General features: G+C 43.4%; 1 protein-coding gene across 1 annotated transcript in view; it reads left to right on the top strand.

Annotated features, from left to right (window-relative positions):
• The first annotated feature begins 375 nt into the window (after nucleotides 1-375).
• Nucleotides 376-17,657, top strand: part of TAF4 (TATA-box binding protein associated factor 4) — a 38,020-nt gene continuing 20,738 nt past the window's right edge. Inside the window, exons 1-2 of the mRNA XM_069871644.1 lie at nucleotides 376-711; nucleotides 2,724-3,809. Of these exons, the coding sequence (XP_069727745.1) occupies nucleotides 402-711; nucleotides 2,724-3,809 (1,396 nt within the window). The 5' untranslated portion in view covers nucleotides 376-401. The remainder of the gene's footprint in view (nucleotides 712-2,723; nucleotides 3,810-17,657) is intronic.

Here is a 17,657-nt window from a genome sequence, read left to right as displayed (position 1 = left end):
GAGGCAGACAAAGAGCGGCGGCAGCCACCCCCCCACCTCCTTCTTCTTCTTCTTTTCCCCACCGCCCGCTTCCTCGCCCGGCTCCCCGACCGCAGCCGCCGCGCTGCCCTCACACCCCCCCACCACCGGCCCCAGCCTCGCTCCCCTCGCCCCCACCCACCGCGCCGCCCGCCCGCCTCGCAACTGAGCCCTCGCAGCCATTTGCTCCGCCTTTTATAGGCGGGCGGCGGCCAATCAGCGCCGGGCGGAATCCCTGCCCGGGCCGGTGAGGTGAGGCCGGGCGCGCGCGCATGCGCGGTGGGGCGGGGGCGGGGCCGGGCCGCGAGTGCGGGGCGGGGGGGGGAGTGGAAGGGGGAGGGGGGGGAGGAGGGAGCCGCTCGCAGGAACCCTCCGAAAAAAAGATGGCGGCGGGCTCGGATCTGCTGGATGAGGTTTTCCTGAACACGGAGGTGGATGAGAAGGTGGTGAGCGACCTGGTGGGCTCCCTAGAGTCCCAGCTGGCCGCCTCCGGCCACCACCACCAGCACCACAAGGCGCAGGAGCCGCTGCGGGCCGCTGGGGGGCTGCTGGGGAACCATGTTGTGAGCGGCAGCGGCAGCGGCGGCAGCGCCAGCCCTGCAGGAGTAGTAGTGGGAGGCAACGCTGATGCCCAAACAGAGAGCGGCGGCGGCGGCAAGATGGGACTGAGCGCCGCCGAGATCACAAAAGCAGGTAACGTGGGCAGGGCTGGGGGGCTCCGAGCCCTCCCCTCCCCCGCCACGGCTCCCCCTCCGAGCCCTCGGCTTTCCCCCCTTTTCGCTGCTCTCCTTCACCCCGGCTCCCTGCTCTCCTTCATTCCTGCTCCCTACTCTCCTTCACCCGGGCTCGCTGCTCTCCCTCGCCTCTGCTTTGCCCCCTCTTCCCTCCTCTCCCTCGCCCCGTCTTCCTCCTCTTCTTCCTCTCCCTCCCAGCTTTCCCCCCTTTTCCCTCTCTCCTTGTTGTGGCAGGAGCTGGAGAGCGAAGGGTGGCATCGATCACAGGGGGAGAGCCTCCCCTCGCCTCTGCTCCCTCCCCTTTATTTTCCCTCCTCGCCTCTGCTTTACTCGAGGGGGTTTCTGCCCGGCGTGGGGGCTGCCCTCCCGCAGGAGGAGCCGGCAGGGTCTCTGTCTGTCCCCTCTGCTTCCCCCTTGCCCTTGTTGCTCTTCCCCCGTGTCGGGGGGCTCGCAGCCCACCCCCGCGGTACCGGCTGTGCCGGCTCCCCTCTCTTTCCCAGGGTGGGGGTCACGGGGGGATTCCCTCCAGCTAACGCCGCCTTAGCTGTCTGTGTGAACGCTCCCTCCCCTCCCCCTCCGCTCTCGCCGGAGTGCAGGGGGGTGTTATTAATCATGACACCTATTTCCTGTAGAGGAGGAAGCGAGGGGGGATTTCAAGGGGAGGAAGTCCCTCAAAATGCTTCCCCCCCATATCTGCCTGCCTGGATATTCCTCCCCCCGCACCCCCTCCCTTGTTCCAGGGGCTTGGAGGGGGCATTCAACACCTCTTATTCCTTCGCTGCCCTCAAGGGGGTGTTGTCACAACACCGGCTCCTAGGGAGGGGGCGAATTCAGGCCACAGCACCCCACCTTGGACAATGTCTTCTCCCACCCACACACCCACCCCCTGTAGTTAGCCGGGAAGATTCCCCCTCTGCGTGTGCTCAGGATTGTCAGGGGACGGTGTGAAGGCTGAGACTGCGGGCTTGCTATGTGAGATTGGAGGGAAGCTGTTTTTCAGGGGAGTTGCAAAAAATGTCTCCCCAGAATCTCTCTGCATTTCCTCCCCTCCCCCTCTTTTTTTTTTTGCTTGCTTTCTTGTTGCTAAATTGTAAGAAAGTACTACAGACCTTCTGTCACAATTAATGAAGCTTTTCTAGGAGAATCTCCTTAACCCTTGTAACATGCATCTCAATATCTGTCTGTCACTATTCTTTTCCCATTTCTGTCTCCTTAGGTCCAGGACCTGCACTGTGTGTGGTTGTACTTGTGATAACACCAGGCCTCCTCAAGGAGCATGAGGATTATTCAGGACAAGAAGCTACATCATCTTGTCCCTTCTCAAAACCAGCTTTGCTGTTTTATTTATTTATCTTTAACTATCTCTGGCTGAGGGAACTTCAGATCCAGAAGGAGACACTCTGTAATAAAGTGGAGGGGTCCTCTGGTAACCTTCAGGCCTTGCAGTGCTTCTTGTCTTGCCAGGCTGATGTTTTTCTTCCCTTTTACTTTTTCATATTTTGTTGTTGTTGAGCCTCCTGATCTAACTGACTTACTCTGTAGGACGTGAAAGGATCGGAGGGTAACCTGCACTGGGATTACGTCTTTTTAATGTGTCTTCCACTGACATTTTCCCCTCCTTGCAGCTGAAGTCTTGTTGCTAAGTGTAATGTCAAGCTCTAGAGTAGGGAAGAGGTGATGATTGTTCTCCCTTCCCTTGGTTCATATAAAATCTGTTCTCCCTGTTTTATCTTACTGTATGCTGAAAGCAAGGGTGTTGCAATTAATACTGAATCTGTCTGTCTTGGGTGGGAAATTGGAAACTTGAAGATAATGTCTTCAAAGCCCTCTTTAGATTGTAGTCTTTCTCGTTCTCTTGGCTCCAAGCAGGCAGTCTGGGAGATAGAGAAGACTTGGTGATGAGGGAGAGCTTTCTACCTTCGCTGGACTTCTCACGCATTCTCTGTGTTTAACCTTGTTGTTGTTTTGCAGGAGCAGGAGTGCAAGGGGGTGTTATTAATCATAACACCAGGTCCCAGACTTCAGCTCTGGATGGAGCCGCCACAACGAGCACCAGCACCACCACTGCAGCAGCAGGAGGATCCGACGTCACTGCTGCCCCAGGGACCCTTGGTCAGGGCAAATCGGTGGTTATCAGCACCATGGCGACTGCCTTGTCCACCAGGAATGGCAAGATCGGGACCACAACGGTGCAAACTTTGAATGGGAGTAACGTGGTGATGAACTCTCACCACACAGGAAGCGGTGCTTTCCCTGGAACTCCTACAACCGCTAACCCTGCTTCTGCACCTGCTGTGGCCCCTCTCGTTAACAATGGACCTGGATCTGTGGGGAAAGGAAATACTGTTAATGCTGTTTTGCCGTCAGCTTCCAACACTGTCATCCAGACTTCTTTCCTTAATACTGCTGTGTCCTCTGCATCTTCCTCCTCGCCCACAGTTATCTCCTCGCAGCCGCCACCAAGCATTGGAACCGGGGCGCCGACAGTAACGCTTGTGAGGCCACCAATTCACACAGCAGGACCCACGGTAGCTGCAGCTGGTGCAGCCACTCAGAATGGGAGCAATACTGTGATCAATTCAACCATCAGTGTGGGGAGTTTTCCTGCCGTTGCTACGGCCACTGTGGGATCTGGAGTTTCCCTCCAGACATCGCTTGTGAACAGCCAGTCTGGTTCCACTGTGCCAGCAGCTCCCACCACACAGGTCATCAAATCCGAGTCTCCTAAAACTATAGTCCAGGCAGTATCCCAACAGCAGACGCTGGCTACTGCTGGCCAGCCCAGTACTACAGGGGGTAACATGATTATTGGGCAAACTATGCAAGCTGGGCTCTCCAATGTTGCTCCCAATCCTGGTGGGATACCTCCCGCGGCTCCTGGCACCCCCACAGGAATGGCTAAAGGCACTGCCAATACAGTGGCACAAAGTCTCCCAAGGACTCCAACAGCAACTACGAGTGGAATCAGAGCAACTTTGACTCCTACAGTTTTAGCACCTCGTTTGCCTCAGCCACCTCAGAATCCAACTAACATTCAGAATTTTCAGTTACCACCAGGTAAGTAAGAGGATCAAGACATCGTGTCTTGGAAGTGTGTTTCTTGCTGGAAGGAAGGTGTCCAAATAAGACTTCCTGCTATTTAATTCTGAGTTGTGGAAAAGGCATTATGTTTAACGATGAGAATCTTCTGGTTTTGAGTAGCAGAATAGTTGCATTGCACTATTTAGTGTATAATTTTGGGTGACCATAAAGTCTTCTTGGCTCTAAGGATTTGAAAATAATTCTGCCTGGTATCTTTGTTACAGTGTGAGCGTAGATGAAGCTGCAAACTGCCAAACCCTGGCAATGGAATATTATCAAATAAAATGTTGCTATTTCATTTTCATGTAAGGTATAAGAGGCTCTCATCAGTGGTTCATATAACCTTTACATGCTGTTTGGTTCCTTCTGTGTCCCTGCATGCCCCCAGTACCACAGAGCACTCGCGAACAGAGAAAGGAGCAGATATAACATGAAACTATCTTCTTTTACTTTAAATATCTTTAAAGTCTGACTTAAAAACTCACAGATTTGTAGCTTATGATGATCTTTGTAGTCACTGGAGTTGTGATACAAAAGGCAGCCTTCCTATGTCCTTACTTCACCCTGTTGTGTCTAGGGTTGCAGCTTTTGTAGTAGCTGGTCTCATGCTCAGTGCTGAGCATCTCTGGACAAGGAATCTGGTCCTGAGCTCAGTGGGTGAGCAAAAGCAGGATGACAAGCATTTCTTCTCTGAGAACTGTTCTGTCTTTCCTTAAATATCATAGATTTGGAGATTTAAGGTTATGTGTTTGCTACTGTTTTGAATTGAGCTTGTACTTGTATCCAGTTTTATCTGAAAAGACTTGTGTGAACTTACACGGCTTCCTGTCTTTTTAATAACGTATAGTAATAGCTATATTCTTACTATTGACCGTTTTCAGGGTAGTATAAAAAGAATGGCTAATTAAATATTACTCCTAGTGCCGAATGAAATCAGTGCTGGTTGTATATCATCTATTTGAATTGATCTTAGTGGAAGTCCATCTATTGAAACTCTTCACCCGCCTTAAAGCCATGCACCTGTCACGTAAGGTAGAGCAGAAACTGCACTGTGTTACTACACACCATCCTTTCGTGTGATGTGCTATTTATGGTATGTGATGCCATGTAGCTTGATGAAGTGTGTTAAACATTCTCTGCATCCAAGTTGTAACTGGTGTAAATACTCTTTTTTTTGGTATATTCTCTATATGAGTAATTTGAATGACACATGTTGCTAATTTAAAAAATAGCAGTAAAACTCAGACCTTAATATCCCAGTGCTTAATTTGAAGCTTGTAAGGTGGTAGGCTGGAAAAGCCTTATTTACTTATTTATTGCTGCAGTGGCTCAAAGGATTTTTCAGGTTTACAGTCTATTGCTGTGTATGCCTACGTTGTCACGAGTAATGCATTATAAACCTGATAATGGGAAAAATACCACAGTGGAGTCCAGTGGGACCTTTTTTCCAGGTAGCTGATGTTTTCAAACTGCCATAGCATACTGAAATGTGTTACTCTTAGAAGCAGTGTTGCAAGTCCTTAAGCATCATTGGACCGTAAATTGCTCCTTTGGAGGTCTTATAGATCAAAGTAAAACAACATTGGCTCTAAACACTTGAGTTTTTTTATTAAGCTCTTTTCTTGTGTGTCCCACACTTTAAAAAATATTTATAACTTCAAAAGAATTGCATAGCTCTTAAAATAAGCAAGTATGGATGGCTGAATACATAGAAATTGGAGATGGGGTTCTTGCGTGATGAGACAGGCTTAATATTGGAAAGGATTTCTTTTAGTGGAACAGATTGTTTTAAAAATGGCTTTGTTTAACGTTTTTATACCTTGTGAAAATAACCAACTTTGAAAATGTTTTGCATAGAGCATTTCTTACAGAACATTTAAAAACTGATAGATGTTGAGCTCTAGCAAACTTCTCACAGGTACAAGGGTTAAGCACCTCTGAAAGGCTACCCACATACAACTGCTTTAATCTTTAGTAGTGTGCGTATGCGCTTGTAGTGAAAGAATACATGACTCTGCTTTTGAAATTCTATTTTAAATTGCGGTGTCATAGGCTGGATTTTTAAAGGCAGTTTGGTAGCATGAAGCTGCAGCTGCAATGCTGGTGTGCTGCGCATCTACCAGATGCACCACAGTTGCATGCACAAGTTTGTTTTTAGAAGTTAGTAGTGTGTGCTAATAAGCGTTTGTAAGACTTGGTGCATGCTCTGCACGTGTTGCGTTTTACACCAAGATTTACAAACACTTAGAAAGAAGATTCTTAGGGAAGGTTTGACCAATGAGTAGCACAGTTTTTATAGTTATATTCTTACCGGGAATTACTGCTTCAAGCTTTCCCAAATACAGTTACAATTTCACATGTATGGAAAGCAGAATGTAAAATGTCAATGAGTGTTAATAACCTGGGACCTCAATTAGAAACTTTGGAAGATTTCAAATGTTCTCTTTAATAAGCGTGTGGAAAATAAGCTCGATCAATGCACTTTAAAATATATTACTTTTAGAGTAATGCTTTGTATTGCATCAAGGTGATTGTGCAACGGTCATTGACTGACCAAGTTAGAGATGTTTGAAGAGCTAATGGGCCGTAGTTGTTGTGGCCTTACTGGGTTCTGGTGTACTGTTTCTCAAAGAAACCGAACTATCCAGAGTGTCTGTTCATTCATAATGGTTTTCCACTACCAAAGAAGAGGGCTGTTGTGCTCAATCTTCTCTTCAGGAGCCTGTGTTTGAACTTTGTGGTCCAATTTGACATATTCAGGTAATGACTGTCCAAAAATAATCTTATTTATTGCCTCTTAGCAAAGACATGGAAGTATTGTCAGATGCTTCTCTAGGAGGTGGGAGCTTAAGTTTCTCTTTATACAATGCTACATTAAAGGTGCAGCTTCTTTCAAGAGTGTGACTGGAAATAAATTGTAGTTCTTTGCTTTGGAGTGCTTCAAGCAATAATGTGAAAAGTGTTGTGTGCAATATTGTGGTAAGAGGCAGGAAAACTAGTGAATTTTTTAAAGCATGAAGTCAGTGTTTTGCTGTTACAGATGTTCAAAAGTCTGCAGAAAACTGTAACGGAGATAATGCCCTAAGATTAATCTTTTGCAATGTAAGAGTTTCATGAAGTGTTTAGAGGTTGTTGCTAACACGTGGTAGAATCATCTTATAAACTTCCAAAACTTGATGTACTTGAACATCACTTTCCAGAATACTGTCTTCTCCCACAATGCTGTAATAGAGTTTCAGAACCAATGTCTATGTTTTTCTGCTTACTTTAGCAGTGTTGTTAATTGAGGGTTCAAAGATTTAGTTTCTGTTCTTGCAGGCACTTTATATTGTTACTCTCTTCTGCTTTATTTTTATGTACAAACACCTCATAGGCTTTTAAGGTGCCTGCTTAAAGAAAGGAGCAGCTTGGAGACAGTGCTGTAGTTATAGAGCAAGAACAGTGTAGAGCTGGTAGGTCTGGACAGTTTTCTCTGCTAGCTTACGTGAAATTGAAGTCTAGCAACCCTCACTTCGCCCTGACCTTCTCTTTTCTTTTACCTTCTGAGGGAAAGTTAATACTTTGGAAAATTTGTTAGCTTGATCCTAAAGACTAATTCTTCTTTTCCTGAATAAAGAAGATTCTGTCAGCCTTGTTTGAAGATAACAGATAGGATAGGTTGCCTATATAGTTTATATAATTGTTTTACATATGTGATGATGGCCGGTGTTCTCGTCAGCAGTAATTCAGTTGTACACCTGCACTTAGAACCACTGTTGTAGATTTGTTTTACTTTGTATCTTTTATTACTTAAAAAACCCTCAGTTGGATCTGCCAAGAGCTCACTACTGAGGCCCTGGCCCGGGTTGCCCAGGGCAGTGATGGCTGCCCCATCCCTGGAGGTGTTCAAGGCGAGGTTGGATGGGGCTCTGAGCCCCCTGATCAAGTGGAAGGTGTCCCTGCCCATGGTGGGGGGGGTTGATGATCTTTAAGGTCCCTTTCAACCCAAACCATTCTAGGATTCTGTGATTACTTTTTTTCTGGAGGGTGTCTCAGATGTCATTTCAAGTGGTGACTTTTGGCCTAGGAAAGATGGGCCCTTTCTGAGCTGGGAAAGTGATGGGGCTCCTTTAAAAAAGATATGTTCCAAGTTCAGAACACCACTTATGCAAATGATCTCTACAGTTTATACTGGCAGTTGATGATTTTTAGAAGCAAAGAGAAGAACAGTGGTGGTGTACGTCTGCGGACCCTGGAGGATGGAGTACCCCTATTTGCAAACTCAAGATTTTTTCATGGCCTTAGAGGCTTGAAACTTCAGTTGGTGTTCAATGAAAGCTTAAGTTTTGTAGAAACCAATTATTTTTAGCTTGTGTTTGCTGTCCGAGAAGGAGTCTAAATTGGACCTTTACTCTAGAAGCTTTAGGATGGGAAAACTACCTGAACACCAAGTGTGGGTTCCGGGCCTTTTGACTTGAGCAGTCATACTTTCTGAAGCTGGTGTCACTGAGAAATAACTACCGCAGCAGTTCAGTTTCTTTAGTAAGGAGTTGGGGTGCTAGGCTGTCGTTCAAAAGAGAATTGGTAGAAATAGGAGAAAGGCAGCAGGCTGAGAAGAATCAGACAATCTTTCCGTTGTGAAACAAATTGTGTTACTTCTTCATAGTGAAGCCATCATTATTTGAGTTACTTTGTACTTGAAATATGTACCCCAGAAGTGGCTAGAGTAAACTAGGAGTGTAAATAGATGAGGAAATCTGCAGGCTTCCATAATTTAAGAGATACGGAACAGAAGAAATACTATGGAGTAGTGGAATGTAGTTGTTTCTATTTCTCACTGACTAGCAAGCGAGTTCAAACATATCCTGATTACAGTTTCCCTGTGTGTTGCGTGTGCTGCCAATATTATGCCTGTTAACTGTGTTGGCATGCCTCTATTTCGTTAAAAATAATGTCTGTAATGCACAATGATAGTAGAAGCCTCATAGAGTACTTATAGTATGTTGTGCTTTCAAAACATTTTACAAAGTTTAATCCTTGCAGCATACCTGTGGGGTTGGTAAATAAAATAGTGTGAACTCTGCTTTAATGCTGGGTGAAGGAGCAAGTTAGAGAAGTTATGACTTGCCCAAGGCCATTAGGGAATCGATATTTTTCCAAGATGAGAGCTTGAGAGTCCTGTACTTGGCGCAGAAAGTGGTATCTCTCTTTCTGAAAGTTAACTGTGGATCTCTTCTGCAAAACTTTTCTGGGTGAGGGGTGGATTTTATGTTCAGATCATGCATCAGCAAAAGGAACATTCTGCTTTATTTGAAATCTGCTACATCAGATCTGCCATATGTTGCCAGACTGAAAGTTGTGTTTTTCCTTACTGCAACTTCCATAACTGAGGAATCCTGCTTGCTTAGTTTTGTACCCCAAAGAACTTAAGACTCGGAGAGCTGTGTGATAGGATGGTTTTGGTTTTGTTATGATGAGTGTCCTGAGGCAAACCAATCCCTCGTTTTGCACATCTGATAACAGCATGTCTTTAAGTGATGGGATCTAATGGGAATATGATTGTGATTCCGGGATCTAATGGGAATATGGTTGTGATTCCGTTAAGCTATGAAGCTGTTAACTTTGACTACGTTATTGTTCAGTTCTGTTGTGGAAAATACTGTTGTACCCTACGGCATGTATGAATTTGTTTTGTATGACTTCAGATTGTGGTCTGTCTGAGTTTTTTGGGTATTGCTGGGCTTATGGTCAAGGTGGCTGGTCAGTGACCAAAAGCCGAGTGATTTATTTCTTTTGACCCATTTTGCACTCAGCTAGTCTAGAAGATACATGGTGTTTCTATGTTCAGTGAGCGGAATGAGTTTTCCATCTCTGGAAATCTATGTTGGTTACTTTTAAAATATAACCTCTTGGTTTGAGGACCACAAATTTGGATGCCACCCAGGACTTGAATCACTTACTAAGACAGGATGCTGCAGCAAAGTTGGCGATCTGAGCTGAAAATGCAACAGTTTTGGCCACTGATAACACGCAAATTAGTAGGTATCACAAACTCTCTTCAAATGAAATGTTTTGGTGTATGAAAACTCTTACTACTGTTTGTCTTCTCTGTTTTTGGAGATGATGTGTAAATCAAATCCTAAAAAAATCTACGAAGTGGTTTGGGAATGTAGTTGAAAATACTGATATTAGCCTAAGTGCGTTTTAGCATAGAGAAGGGATTGGCTTGTGGAAAGCTTGTGTTCTGGCTTTCTGGTGGCATTAAAACTGTGTGATCAAATACTAGGAGTCTGCTTAGTAAGAATGAGACAGAGAAAACACTTAAGAACACAACATGATAAATGTTCCCTGTTACTATATGCAGTTTTTTTTGTTATAAGTACTTGAAATCAGCATTTTTAAGTGAAAATAACTACTCCTGTCAGAATTGTTCTCTGTGTTGAAACGTTATGAATGTTCATAACTCAATTTATCTGTCTGAATCTGCTCCTTGAATTTGATGCCATTGCTTGATGCTAAAAAGGCTTTTGCCAGTTGGAAGATGGACTGTGTCAGCAAGTTTAACTTTTTTTAGGTTAGGCCTATTCTGTCTTGTGAAAGAAGATTTGCAGAGGTAATGGCATGGAAAAAATAGTTGTGAATATTGTGTTCCTCACAACTGAAGACAATGATAGAATGGAGTTTTTAGTGGTATTTAGTAGATGGCTATTTCAGTTGTGTTGTGAACTGTAAAGCTGTATGTGAAGGAGAGAGTTCGTGACGCTCACAAGTTACAAAGGGCTTTTTCTGTGCACAGCTACGGGGATGCTCCTGCTTACAAATAGTTGTGTGATCTGTGAACGTTGCCGAAGTTTCCCTGCTGCACTTCTGGGACCGAAGCCTCAGTGCGGCTCTGTCCCTTTGACAGATCACACACATTTGTTTTACAGCAGCAGTGGCTGTGGGGATACTCAGGCTTTGTTTTTGTGTGTTGTAAGTTGTTTATGTGTTAACTTGAATTTGTTTTTAAACTAATTAAGGTCTTGCCTAAATGAAGGGAATTGTAGTGTGTTATACTGATATGGGTTTCTTTAAAGTTGCAAAACCTTTCTGGTCTGGATGCAGTTTTTGTGGTATCAGCCCTCTTGCATACTGCTTCCCCAGAGAAGGAAAGTACCTTGGACAACAAGCATCTTTTACAGCAATACAGTTGTGTCCACACTGCAGATTGTGCTGCTATATTATTGTGGCAAAATGATCCTGTTTCCATCTCAAATGTTGAGAGCAGCGTAAAAACTTAACACAGACCAGGCTGTAATTGAACAAGTGTAAATACTGTGTGATTACTTGTATTTCAAATTAGATGAGGCTTTATTTTCACTGAGATCATTGACACATGGAGAGAACAAGTCTTGTTTTTAACCCTTCAGGACAGCTTTACCTCAGTTTAATCTGGAAACTTTTATCCCATTTCTGTTCTGTGATTTGTTCCAGAAATGCTGTTTTTCTTCTGGCGGTCTTGCAAGGAACTGAGAAATAGGTTTTTACCACAAAAACTCCTGTCTTGGACTAATTGTCTTCAGGTATCTTCAGTGAAATATTTAATGTAAACGGAAAGAGTTGTCTTTGCGGCCTCAGTTATGCCTTTAAGCAAGGTGCTTTTAAATACAGACTGTTTTTTTGGTGAGAACAAAACCTCATCACTATATAATGGTATGGATAATCAATAATCAAGAAGGAGTTAGTAATCGTGAGTAACTAATACCACTGCATCCTGTTTCTGCAGTGTGATCTGTATAGGCAGCTCTGCACCTCAGCAGAGGTACAAATGTAGGTGATCTTTGGCTCTGTAACTGTTATCAGAATAGAAATATCATTTTTAAAAGATGACTTTCAGTATTTGTGTTACCACTGATGAGAAAGTTACACTTTGCACGTGAAAGATTCATTCTCAGCGATGTGCATAAAGAGGTTATAAATCCTTTTACCCAGGGACAGTCCTTTTATTGTGTATTTGTACAGGATTTAGTGCAGGGTTCGACTCAGTTGCCAAGCTCTTTTTTGTGAGATTTGTGAAAGTAGACTGATAAAAATTGAGTAACTACTTGTTAGTGTAGAACTGTGGTTAAAAAATGAGAGCTGTAAATAACAAACACTCTGGAGCTTTTAATTTTGATGCTTTTTTCCTTAAAATGCATTACTAAAATATGTTTTCAGTCACACATTCTAACCAGTACCGGGACAACTGGTAACATAAAACTTGTGTCAGTGTGTGGTGTTATTCTGCATGATGAGCATGACTGTTCTAAGGTTTGTGTTGTATCTAATAAAAATGGTCTAACTTATTGTTATAACTTGATTAATACATGCTTCTGAGAGTAGCTGAACTGTTAAAAGCTGTCACAGTGCTGTTGTACAGAATAAAGCACGCGCTGGATAGGCTCTGTACAGACATCCAGTTGAAAAATGTGTGCTCTAGATATTGTAGTATAAACAAATCCTGAGCAATGAGGTGTGGTGCCATGCTCTAGTCTTTCTTAAGTGGTTTGAGGGGGCAGCGAGGCAGTAGTGAGCTGTCTTACCACCCTCCTGCAGTTTATTAATCAAATATTTCTGTAAGAGAGGGTTAGATTTAGCACCTCTTTCAGAATGCAGTAATGTCAGGTGCATTCAGCATAAGTGGTGGTGTGGCGAGTGGGACCAGTTGAACTCCCATGAGTCAGAAGTACTAACTCCAGGGAGTAGCCTGTAGCAAGGAGAGGCTGCAGAGGTGACCAGAAGAGTGATTGCTGAGGGATTGGTGGAGGAGTTTGGAAGAAGAGATGTAGAGTAGGAAGGCTGAAAGTGTAAACCTCTGCACAGTTTAGCCAGAAAAGCATGAGGAGCTGTTAGTTTTAATAAACACACGTGCCGTCGTGTTTGCAGTAGTACTAAGGGTGGATTGGAAGAAGAGGAGTGTTAACATCATGAACTTCAACCTCTTAATTCCTTTCATTCTTCCTTTTTACCAAGGTATCATTTGGTTTTCTTTCCTTCCCTCTCCTCCATGGGGGAGGGGGAGAGAAGGCACTAATTATTTATACGTGTTAGTCATACCCAGTCATTAAGCTTAGTCATTACTCAGAACTGTGCATTTGATGGTTAGTAAAAATCAAAACTAGACTTGATTTTGTTTAAAAGCTTTCTGATTTCAAGCTTAAAGGTTCGAAAATACTTCTGTTCAGACCAACTGGAAAAGCACTGCTTTTTCATAAATGTTGCAATCAGTCAAATGACATGTAAGATCATGTCCACATTGACAGTTTGTATTTGAAGTCACAGGCGTAGTGTTTGGTATGTTCTCACTGCAGAATAACTTCTGTATCGGCAGTGAGAGAGTCTAAAATTGCAGACTGTTTCTGCAATGGGGTATTTAAAAGGAAAGTTTCCACTGAGGTTACCCTGAGTAGCTGTCAGTTGGTGGAATTGTCCAAAGTTTGGTCTCCACAGCTCCAGGTGAAGAGGTGGCATCAGCAAAGGGTTTTGTCACTGCTAAGATTACAAAGGGTATATATCTAGAGTAGGGCATTCACAGTGTGGACAAAGAAATGAAGTTTTTAAGGGTTTTGATGTACTCCGTTGGTTTAGGGTGTTGCTTTCTGTAGGAACATACTGCGGATTTAATCCATTACTCTTCATTGTTTGTTTGCAGACTGTGGTGAATGGGAATGGGCAAGCTACTTTGCATTTCGTCAGGTGCTTGAACAGTACTAATGTTGATACGCCTTCGTACAGACAAACTGTGTGCCAGAAATGAAGACTAGTCGAGTTTTAAAACACATCAAAATAATTGGGGACATTTTATTTTGTCTCTTCCTTTCTCAAAAACAAATCCAATTTTGGTATAACTGCATTGTTGTTTGATGCAAGTGTATTGAAATTAATGGCAGAGCTAAATCTGAATCACTTTGAGATCAATAATTAAAGTAATTGGTTTAGCTCTTGATAGTGTTTTTGTTAGTTCTTTCTGCATCAGACTAAAAAGAGATTTTTGTGATGGTTGGGTTGCAGTTTGACAAAGCGCTCTGGTGTTTTGGCTTTGTATGCTTGGCTAGAAAGGAATGTTAACACACTTTCAAGGAATTTAGCTTTCTAGAAAAGTCAAAATACTTTCAAATCACATTGTTGTTCAAGTATTTGTCAATTGTTGCTATATAGGATGACACATTTCCCAGAACACTTCTTACACACCTTTTCAGTTGAACAGGTAAGATTTGTTTCCATATGGGACCACTGTTAATTGCAGTGGCTTTTGGGCACTCTAGCATGTCGTTATTTCTTTAATGGTATTCTTAACAGACTTGTGAATCAATACTTCACCAATGATTGACTTCTTCACTTTTTAGACAGTGCAGTTGAGTTCTGTAGTTTGAAATGGGATTCTTACATAGTAAGAGTAAGCAAAAGCTTTTACTAGGGAGTTGAATCTCTTGTCTTTTGACTCCAGTAAGAGAAAACAAAGGCTGTACAGATATGTTTTTTGTAGTCACTGCAGTCAGGATTCTTGATGCTTTTTGAGAAAGTATCTTTCATTTATGTTGGCAATAACTGTAAATCAGCTATTCAAGAATTAGGATTTCACAGACTGTAACCGTTAGTTATGATTTGTGATCTGTGTGTGCAGATTGGGCATGTGGGGAGAGTGATGATAGGCAAATGAAGTGGAACGCCGTGATCAACTAATGCTGTACCAAAACTTTTAGACATTGTATCTGGGTGAAATTTGATTTTATCCCAGAGCAATGTGAATTGAAAAGTGAAACGAGTGATGTGCTTTTGTAGCTCTGTGGTACGTTCTTGTCCAAAACTCTGTGCCATGCCAGTCTTCTCTGTGGTGTAACATTTATTGCCTGTCAGGAGAGACTCTTAAGTGTTTTTGCATTTGAGATGCTCTGAAGGACCACCTGACAGTCATGTTTTTTCATGCCAAGTTGTAGCTCACCTTGAGCACTGCAGGTGCTGAATGTTTGACAGGTACACAGCGTGCACCGTGTGCTCTCAATGCAATTGTGTGCAAGCCCTCGGCACTCATTGCTTTCAGGTGCCCATTGCTCTGAAACAAGCCGTGAGGACTGCTCCCATGTGTTACACAGCTCCATCTCCATTTGGCAGTTTTATGGGCTGTCGACCTGCAGCTCCACAGGGAAGGGATCACTGCTAACTCGTGTTAGTACAGGTTGACCTCATCTGTGCCAGCGCAGCGCAAGCACTTCTGGAGCAGGCAAGGTCACAGGTAGTGGTCGGTTCATTGTCAGCTACTCGTTTGCAGGGCTGATACCTGCATTACACAGGCTTCTCTGTAAGAGCTACGGTTATCCTTGTGGAGCTAAGACACTTCTATGGAAGTCACAAACCAGCCATGTTTGTTCATGGAACTTGAGCCTGTTGTCAGTGACTTTGGCAACAAGGTTCAAGTAAAAGATTTTCCTGGATTTGTTTTGCAGCACAGATCACCTGAGGTTCTAAGCACCTAAACTAAGGCAGTGCTCCTAATGTGGTGGTGCACATCTCTCATCAGGTACGAAATGTGTCTTCAGCAACATCTAATCCACAGCTGTGTTGCCATTTGAAGTTCTGTGCTATTCATCTTGATTTGTAATCACTGTTTCTCATGAGCTGGTGTACAGATTGTCCTTCGTGAGCTGCTATACATCTGCTGGTTTTTTACAGATGCTCTTCTTTGATGTATGTAGATAAGTCTAAATCTGCTGTAGTTGTCTTGTGTTAGAGAGAACTCCCTTGATTACCGAGATTTACAGGGAGCTGCAGTGAACTAGCAGACTTGGGTAGGTTCTTCCCTCTTTTCCTGGCCTTTTATTCCTGTAGAGTGAGAACTTTTCCAGGTGGATCTGTTATCTTAAGATGAGGAGAGGTAGATTGTTGGACAGCATCGGTACCAGGTTATAATTTCCTTTTCTGCAGTAAGGGACCCTATCATATACATCACTTCTGTTGAAAGTTCTTCCTTAGTTTGCTTAGGCAGTTATCCTTCTCTCCAGCTGTCTGTTTCTCCAGTATTCTTTTAGCTTTCTTTGTATTGGGGAAATCTTAGAAACCGTCCTTTTGTAAAGGTTTTTGTCTTTTCAGAGTCTGTATAGCCTGATCCAGTCGTCTGCAGAGTATTGACTCATTGACTTGACATGGTTTTTGTGGTGTGTGTGTGTTACCAACTTGCATAACTTTAGACACTTGCTTTGCTTTTTGTTGCAACAGAATCTCTTCTGACAATGCAGAAGGGACGCTATTCTAAAGCTGCTTCTGCTGCTATGGCACAGCCCGCTTATGATCACTGTCAGATTTTTGTGCCATGTCAAATGTTTGAAGCATCTTGCCACAAATCGGTATGTGCTTGAGAGCTTAAGGCACAAACTGCCTTGACATCAAGATAACCTTTTAGTGAACTTTCCTGCCAAATATAGTTACGATTTGAAGGTTGTCAGATGTTCATGGCCTTTATGATCAATAACCTTCTTCTGTAGAGATGTTTGTGAGGACTTTCATTTCCTACACCAGAAGAATCAATCCTCTAGGTATTCTTCCAGGCTGCATGCTCTTTATGAACATCAGCATGTGTATGTGTTGAAGGGAGATTCTTTGCTGCCTAACAGTTCTCCCTGACCCTAACTGTTTTTCCTCTGGAAATAAAGTTCAGTTGTAGGTTCGGACGGCAGTTTCCCCGGGGTACTGGATAGGTATATTCTCCATGCAGTTTCAAGAGTGTGCATCCATTAATTCTTCTGTCACGTCTCAGGTACTAAAAGAAATAACTTAGTAAAAGTCTAGGTTCCTTAGCTCTGAATTGGACCATGAGTTACATCGTGGGTAGTGAGAAAATTCTGCAAGCTTGTACCTATCTGTTTTCTTCAGAGTCTGCATCAGGAAGAGAGATGTTGCTTGTCATCAGATAGGATACCTTCTAGGTTTCCTATTTCACAGATACGCACAAGTCCCATTCTTGCACGGTAGTACACCCAGTGACAAGTGTGAGCATCCCTTCTCCTGGCCTTCGTGGTAGGAGCTTGCTGACTGTGGATGAAGGCTTGCAGTCTGTCACCTGTTGTATGAGTTGAGTCCTTGAGAAACAGAGCATTTGTGCTGAGAGAGGGTGACGCGTTGCTTTGTCGCTGTTTGGGTGGCTGCCTCCTGGGTGTGGTTGTCAGAGGTGACAGTGGGCTGGACCAGTATTTCCTAAGAACAGCAATCTGGAGATGCCTGCTACATTCGCCAGAAGTTTTAGCTCTATCATTGTGACGTACAGTGTCTATAAATGTTATTCATTGAGGTTTGCCAACAAACAGTGGTTAAGAAAACAGACAACTGTTTTGGTTTGGGTTTTTTTGGATGTACAGGTTCTCTAGCAAGAAAGCTGTGTGTCTGAGGAGTTACCCAAGAGATTAGTGTGGTCTGCAAAGGCTACAAAGTATTATTTTTATTCTTCTTCCTTTATTGTTTTGAGTTTTGTTTTCTTTAGTCTTTGCTAAGCCAAGCCATGTTTCAAAGAAAGAAGAAGGCATTAGAAAAAACCGTGATTTGTGTTTTTCTGACATGTCACATGGCCAGAGCTCTTCGCTTTTATTCCAGTGTGTGATTTTGCAGGATTTATTAGTTTAAAACAAACAAACAAACCCCCAAAAAACCCCAAAGCACAACAGCATTTTGTAAATGGAAATGCCATTAGCAAGTGGAAATACAAATAGCAAGAAGCAAAGGTGACACAATGTAGAATCATGTTTCTACGTCATGTGTAATAATGAACTTTTCCTTCAAAACACTCTTGAAAACAAGAGAGCTCTGGGCAGGTCTCCACAACAAGAACAGATGAAATGA

The sequence above is a fragment of the Phaenicophaeus curvirostris genome, chromosome 18 (assembly GCF_032191515.1).
Source record: "Phaenicophaeus curvirostris isolate KB17595 chromosome 18, BPBGC_Pcur_1.0, whole genome shotgun sequence".
NCBI classification, from domain to species: Eukaryota; Metazoa; Chordata; class Aves; order Cuculiformes; family Cuculidae; genus Phaenicophaeus; species Phaenicophaeus curvirostris.
Note: the sequence above shows the minus strand (reverse complement) of the source record. Positions and strands in the feature narration are given on the sequence as shown.